Source organism: Vigna angularis, chromosome 5 (genome assembly GCF_016808095.1).
Source record: "Vigna angularis cultivar LongXiaoDou No.4 chromosome 5, ASM1680809v1, whole genome shotgun sequence".
Classification (NCBI taxonomy): Eukaryota; Viridiplantae; Streptophyta; class Magnoliopsida; order Fabales; family Fabaceae; genus Vigna; species Vigna angularis.
The window spans coordinates 1,823,205-1,831,430 of NC_068974.1; the positions used below are offsets into that span (position 1 = coordinate 1,823,205).

Below are 8,226 nucleotides of genomic sequence, written 5' to 3' on the forward strand. Positions count from 1 at the left end.
CCAAAAAGTTATCAAGTTTTTGGCGCCGTTGCCGGGGAAATTGATTGTTTTGTTATTTCAATTAGTTGTTTATCAATTTCAATTTTGTTCCCATCTCGTAAATTCATTGTTTTAGTTTTCTGTGTATCTGTATATATTGTGTTTTGTTCCTGTTGTTATTTCTTGGGTTGGTCATTGGAGATTTTTGTTCTATATGCCACGCAGAACAAAATCTGAGAATTTATTGTTTGATTCTGAGATTGAAAGGACAGCCCGTAGGAATAATAGTAGGCGTAGAAAAGAAAATAGAAAAAAAAGAAGCTAGAGAATCCAGCTTATCCTCAAACGCTTTTTCTTCATCTGACCAAGAGGGTAAAAAGATGGAGGGAAACAGGGAAAATGAACAAGGAAGGCGTACGTTGGAAGATTATGCTTCAGTGTCTATACCTACATCTTTCAACAGTATAGCCAAACCTGTGGTAATCGCGGCTAACATGGAAATGAAGCCAGCATTGATACACCTTGTTCAAAGTAATCAGTTTTCAGGATTGTCACACGAAAATCCCTATGATCATCTGACAACTTTTAATGAATATTGCAACACTGTGAAAATGTTGAATGTGTCAGAGGAGGCAATCAGACTTAGTCTTTTTCCATTTTCCTTGGCAGGCAATGCCAAGAAATGGTTAAATTCTTTTCCTGAGAGAAGTCTGACAGGTTGGGATGACGTTGTGTCAAAGTTTTTGCAGAAGTATTTCCCTCAATCAAAAATAAATAAAGGCAAGCAAGAGATATCCTCTTTTCAACAGGAACCTGAAGAGACTTTGAGTCAGACATGGGATAGGTTTAAGGGATTGTTAAGAAAGACTCCCATACATGGATTTGATGTCCCCACTCAATTGAACCTGTTCTTAGGAGGTTTAAAATCTCACACAAAATTGATGTTAGATGCCTCAGCAGGAGGTAACATTAGGTGGAAGACACCTGATGAAGCTCATGAAATTATTGAAAATATGGCATCAAGCGACAATGATGTTCAGGGTGAGAGAGGACAAAATCAAAAGAAGGGAATGTTTGAGTTGCAATCCCAAGATGCCTTATTAGCCCAAAATAAAATTATGACTCAACAGCTTGAGTCTCTGATGAAAAAGGTATCACAATTACAGATTCAAAATGTATCACAGGCACAACATACTGTGCAAGGATGTGAACTGTGTGGTGGAGAGCACCAAAATGGACAGTGTGCTATTCAGTCTAATGCAAAGGAAGAGGTCAATTACAGGGGAAATCAAGGCCGTTCTGGTAATTATGGAAATTATAATCAAGGATGGAGACCTCATCCTAGCATGGGTCAGGCTAGTTCTAGTAGACCACCACAACAACAGTTTCAACAACAACCTACTCTTTCTGATAGGACATCCAAGCTTGAAGAAACTTTGCAACAATTTATGCAAGTATCCATCTCCAACCATAAAAGCACTGAAGCTTCTATTAGAAACTTGGAGACACAAGTGAGTCAACTTGCAAAGAAGCTGGATGAGACATCTGAAAAGAAATTTGTGGCTAAGAATGAAGTTCACTCCAGGGAGGAATGTAATGTCATAATAACCAGAAGTGGAAAAGAAGTGGGGTTTGATTCCAAGGAGAAGCCGACAAATAAAGAGGTTGAAGCACACATAGAGGATGATCAAAAGGAGGTGATTGAAGAAGAAGAAAGTAGAAACAGGAATGAAGATGGAAGACAAAAAGAGAAAGAGTTGGTGGAGCAACTTCCTTATCCTAAAAATACTTCACAGAAGGATAAGGAAAGACAAATGGATCGGTTCAAGAAGATATTTAATCAACTTGAGATTACTTTGCCCTTGACTGAAGCACTGCAACAAATTCCTGTTTATGCAAAATATGTGAAGCAATTCCTCAGTAAAAAGAAGAAGTATTTAGATGAGGAAACAATAGAAGTGCAGGGAAATTGCAGTGCAATTATGCAGAAATCTCTACCTCCAAAAGTCAAAGATCCAGGGAGTTTCACTATCCCTTGCACCATTGGAAATCATGATATAGGGAAGGCTCTTGTTGACTTAGGTGCTAGCATTAATTTGATGCCCCTATCTATGCTCAAAAAGATTGGTGGCCTTGAAGTCAAGTCAACAAGAATGATCTTGCAAATGGCAGATAGGTCCATTAAGCATCCTTATGGTGTAGTGGAAGATGTGGTGATTAAAGTTGATAAACTAAAATTCCCTGTTGATTTTGTAGTAATGGAAATGGAGGAAGGTGTAGATATGCCTCTCATTCTTGGTAGACCTTTCATGAAGACAGCTAAGATTGTCATTCATGTTGATGATGGAACTGTAAAATTAAAAGACCAAGATGAAGAGGTGATATTTAATGTCTTTGAAGAGGTGAAGCAAAATCAAGAGGAAAAGACTAGTTCCAAAGTAAAAGATGAAGTTTTAGCAATTACTAGTCTTCCAAGGCAAGTTGCCAAGTTGGCCAAGAATAATCTTAATTGTTTCAATCCAAAAGTGAAGGAAAGAGATGAAGATAAGGAGAAGCAAAGAGTTCACCAACAATTTGAAGTGAAAAGTGATGAACTCAAACCTGGAAAATCTGTGAATCTTAAGAACAGGTTATGGGTCATCAAGGACATAAAGGCAAATGGAGTACTCGAAATTGAGGCTCCATATTCAAGAAGAATTAAGTTGGTGACAAGAAAGTTACTCAGAAAATGTTGGTGTCATGAGAGGAAGAAGCACACCAACATCAAGAATCCAACTGAACCATGAGATTCTGGGTCAAGCTAGTGACGTTAAAGAAGCGCTTGCTAGGAGGCACCCTAGCACATGTTTGTATATATTTGTGTTTGTTGATTGTGTTTCTGTAATGGTTAAGTTTGAGTGTGGAGAGGAAGTGCAGAGATGCTTGATGAATGAGTTCTGACGCTCTATTCGCACAACGCACAGTTGAGGTGCGCTATGCGACTAGATGATTTTATAAAGCAGTGATTTATTCGCACAACGAATTTTATGCGCTCTGCGAGAGAGAAAAAGAATTGTTTTGAGATTGAATTTCGCATAGCTATTACATTCGCTTTGCGATTATAAAGGTTAATTTTTCTCTTTGCAGAAGTATTCGCATAGCGCATTTGATAAGCTAGGCGAATAAAATCACTAGAGCAATTTGAGCATTTAATTCGCATAGCGCACACTTTGCGCTATGCTAATTAAAGTTGGGGGTGAGCTCTGTCAAAATTCGCACAGCGAAATTTTGCGCAGAGCGAATTAAATGAGAGTGATTTTAGTGTTTTAATTCGCATAGCGCATAGCTGAAATGCGCTCTGCGAATTTTATGTTTAAAAAAAAAAAAAATTTAAAAATCAGTCGCACAACGCACAGCTGAGGTGCGCTTTGCGATTGAACAACAAAATTCAAAAAAATAATAAAATAATCAAAGGTGCAGAAAACGAGAGAAATTCGCACAGCGCACAGCTGTGGTGCGCTATGCGAATTGACTCGTTCAGTTATAATTTTTAAAACCTTCTTCTTCTCCATTTCATTTTACCACTCTTCATTTTACCCCAGCCACCATTCTCTTCCATTTTCGCACAGCGAACGTGTCCTTCCTCTCTGCAAAATTTCTCCACTTTATCTCCATTGCCACCATTTCACTTTCGGCCTTGCTTCAAGTGCATCTTCACTCTCTGATCCTGTTCACTAATCTTGGTCACTCTCCACAGGTTTCATTTTCTACTCTCCATTTGCTTCTCTGTTTTTAATGTTCATAGGAGTATAATAGGAGTTTTGGTCTGATTGGAGTGTTCTCTTGAACCACTGTGTACATATACACTTTCACGTACCATCTGTTTATGCATATCCATGACTGTCATTTGATCTCTGATGGATGTCCTCTGCACTGTCTCTCGCTAGGCAACACCCTCGCATAGCGAATGAGAGGTCTGGTTTTCTGAACATGAAATTCGCCTGGCGAGAAAGTTGCAAAGCGAATTATAGGATTAAATTCTGCTACGAAATTCGCACAGCGACCCCGGTTGCATAGCGAATTGTTCCTGAGCGAGGACACCTATTTTGCCTTTTTCGCATAGCGACACATTCGCATAGCGAATTAGTCTTGACAACAGACACCGAAAGTGCAAATTCGCATAGCGCACGCTGGCGCATAACGAATTCATTCTGCCAGCAACTGTGTTTTGAGTTATTCACTTACTCTGACCCATTTTCCACAATTGTTTGCACTGTGCATTAATTCTTGCAGATGGCACCTCCCAAGAGCACACAAGAAAAGAAGAGGAAGACTACCCGAGGGTCTTCTTCTAGATCCCAACCTTCAGAAACCCAAGAGGAGAACCTTGTCCTGAACTATGATCATGATCGTTTTATATCAGAGGCACATTCTGATAGGTTTCATCAGGTTATCATGGGCAGGGCATTATTACCTGAGAGGAGGGTTGAATTGAAACCTGGAGAGTATGACCATATCTAGGAAGAATTGGAGAAGAGAAGATGGAATTTTGTTTTAGCCAGCCTTCCAGATGAGATTGATGAAGTCTTGGTTAAAGAATTTTATGCAAATGCTTGGGAACCTGACCACTCTCAGCCTCACTCTAGAGTTTCAAAAGTGAGAGGCAAGCTAGTACGCTATGATCGCAGATCATTGAACAGGATTCTAAATACACTGATGTTTCAGCCGTGCCCTCTAGGTGCTTTTATGTCTAGCTATCCTGATCATGACCTTATTGCCTCCACTTTATGCCTTCCCGGATATGGCTATCAGCTTGGCACTAGTGGGACACCAGTGAGAATATTAAGGAAACATTTGAATTCACTGGCCACTATCTGGAGTCTCTTCACATTCACCAACATTTGTCCCAATTCTCATACTTCCGACATCAATCTGGAAAGGTCTTATATGGTCTATGGAATTATGACAGGGATTGACATGGATGTGGGAGCTTATATCTCTCAGGAAATGGCACTGATTGTTGATAATGATACTTGTAAGCTTGGATTTCCTGCCTTGGTGACAACATTGTGCAAGGCCAGTGGAGTCCCTGGAGTTTCTGATATCACTTTGAAACTTCAACCCCCTCTCAATAAGAAATTCTTTGATAGGAATTGCAGCAACAGGGAAGAGTTCTCTGCTATGAATGCTCCTCCTCCAGTCCCCCCTCCACGCCGGAATGTCAGAGCGGCTAGACCACCTGTAGCGCCATCTGTTCCTTCACCTGATATTTTCACTCGCTACATGCAGCAGAGTCTGGCTAGACAGGACGACATCCACGACTGGTGCACTACTATGCGGCAGGATCAGGTGTCCTTACAAGAGAGCATGTATCAATTGTCATTGGGCATCCCTGATTTTCCTCCAGATTCACTGATGATTGGAGACCAGTTTGCTGCGCAGATTCCATGGCCTGAGGGCAGGCCAGAGTCTCGGTGGGGGAGTGCCTTTCCAGGAGCACCAGAGCCAGAGTTAGATGAGTAGGAGGACATGATGGCAGGTGATGGTGATGAGGAGGAAGAGGAGCCAGATCCCAGATGGGTACAGCAGAGTTATCATTCGCAGGAGAGCCAATGGAGATCCAGGACAGATGGGTCTTGGTAGAGTGCTGATGGACAGATGTTATTGATGTGTTATTGATGTTTTTGTTATGTTGTTTTTAGATGTTTCAGTTTAAATGTTATTGTGGAACTCAGTTATTTGTTGATGTTTGTTGTGGTTGTAAAGACTTTGAGGTTTTGATTTAATGACTATGCATGTTCTGATGATATTATGTGATTTTTGGGGATGATGACTTGTATGTATGTGGTACATTGCTTCAAAGTTTTTATCTGTGTATGCATATGACCAGATCTGTGAGTGTTGAGAGCACATATATTGATTGAGAGATATTGAATTGTCTGGATATGGACTTGGATTTTGCATGAGTTTGATTCTATGTACACACACTTTTTGGTTAAGGATGAAAAAGGCCCTGTTTGTATTGATTATATAGCTACTTGGCCAGATAGCCAACCTTTAGACACTGTGATACATTTGTGAACCCTTTTGAGCCTTGATAAATTTTTTCCTTCCACCTTGAGCCTATTAGATGATATCCTACCTTACACCTTAGAAGAGAACAGGTATTATGTTTTAAAAGAGGTTAAGGTTGAATTCAAGTTTGGGGGAAAGAAAGAAAAAAAAAGAAAGAAGAAGAAGCTCAAAATGAAAGAAAAGGTTGAGCTGTGAAAGAAAATGGTATGTGATAAATGATATATTTTGGGATTTGAGTATTGAAGTTGTTCTCTTCTTAATAGGTGTCTTTGAATCCAAGAAAAACCATGATTCTTTTTCTAGCCAAGCCAAATCTTAACCTGAAAAGACCTTTTGACTTAACCAATAGTGTGTGAAGTGTGTGAATCAAATGAAACGCAAAAGCTGATGAAGTTCTATGACAATTCTGCTGTGAGGACAAACATTGTGAGTGGTGAGAATGATAAATGCTGATCTGGTTTACATATTCTATACACAGGTGAATTTTTGAGTATTGTACTGTGCCATACCTGTTTGAATCTTTAGGAATGCATGTGATTTGTCTGATGTGTAAAGTCTTTCTATCAAAACGTCAAAGGTGTGTTATGTGTTGTTCATATGTTTCTGTTATTTCCTGAGAGCATGAAATAGTTCAAGTTTGGGGGAGTTGATAAGTGTGAAAAACAGATGTTTTGACACTTATAAATTATCTCAATTTTGTAATTATTCATGTTATTACTCAGTGAAAAGTCGTAATAGGAAGTAGATTGTGTTGTAAATTATTGTTCAGGAAAAGTTGTACAAAAGGGAATCTGTCAGCCAATTCTCGCATAGCAAAAGCAAAATTCGCCAGGAGAATACATTCGCACAGCGCACCACCATTGGTTCGCTGAGCGAATGACATCAGAGAAGAATGAAAATTGCAAAATTCGCACAGCGCACCAGAGGTTGTGCGCTTAGCGAATTTGTGCAGTTGAGTGCTGAATTAATTTTAATTCGCACAGCGAATCTGCTTCTGTGCGCGGAGCGAATGGAGCAGTTATGAGAATTCAACCGTCTCTTAAAAGACGTGATTTGAAGGAGAAAAGGGGGAGCTGATGAAAAAGGATAATATTTTTTGGAGAACTGCTCTGGAGAACGAGGAGACCATCAGGAGACCTTTCTGAAGACATCAAGACTGCACATCATGCAAGGAATTGCAGAAATGAGTATGTTTGTGATGTCTAGGATAGGCTAAACTTTTATTCGTTGGAATTGACTGTAATGGCTGACATTTGATGTAATATTTCCTGTTCAATATAAAGTGTGTTCATATGCTTTTCTTGTTTACTTTTTATTTTATTTTACGGAAGTAAAATATACTTGTTTTTATATTCAAATTGTACTGGGAAGTAAATTTGAGTATTAACGCAGGAAAAGCAACCAGAAGGAAAGATGCTAGGAATAGTTTCAATTCTCCTGGTCATCAATAACATCAGTTCTTAATGCAAAGTTTATGTTTAATTACTTAAGGAATTAATAATTGAACATAATTCTTTAGAACTTGTTTTAAGGAATTGAACCAAGATACTGTGATGTTGATGTTTGAACGCAAGTTATATTGCTCAGAAGAGTTACTGTAATGTGGTCATGAAGTCAATTCCAATGAAGCTTTCTTTAAAATTTTAATTTCCATTTTAAATTGTCATCTAGTTTGAGACTATTAATTCACTTATATTTTGTTGTTCAAATTGATTTTGATAAATAAATTTTAATTGAATAACGTAACACAAATTCCCTGAGGAGAACGATACTTTACTTATCACTGTATTACTTGTAACGATTTGGTATACTTGCCAAAAAGTTATCAACCCTTGAGGGAGAGATTTGTTGGGAATCCAAGTGAGTCCAAATCCCACTTTGGATAGAAATGAGAAACTCAAATTTCATTGGTATTGTGTCTTTCCGATGAACCCTCCTCCTTACCCAACACTCTACTCATACAAAAAGGAAAAAGAGAATTGAAGAAGAATAATTAGATGAATAAAAGGGGTGTGTAATTATTGTTTTGAGGGGAGAAAAGAACCTACATGAGAGGAGGGTAGAGGTGAGTTTCACCATTATTTTTTCTCTTCAACAATTTTATCTATTCATATATGAGGACTAAAGAGAGAAAATGATATGCAAACAAGGTTTCTCATGTATGAAGATTAAGCCATCTTCCCAAACAAGAAT

The 8,226-nt window shown here is 38.7% G+C and overlaps 1 protein-coding gene across 1 annotated transcript; it reads left to right on the plus strand.

The window, feature by feature from the left end:
• The first annotated feature begins 359 nt into the window (after positions 1-359).
• On the plus strand, positions 360-2,765 carry LOC128196499 (uncharacterized). Its single transcript, XM_052877578.1, has one exon. The coding sequence runs from the start codon at positions 360-362 to the stop codon at positions 2,763-2,765; it is 2,406 nt and encodes an 801-aa protein (XP_052733538.1).
• The last annotated feature ends 5,461 nt before the right edge of the window (positions 2,766-8,226 follow it).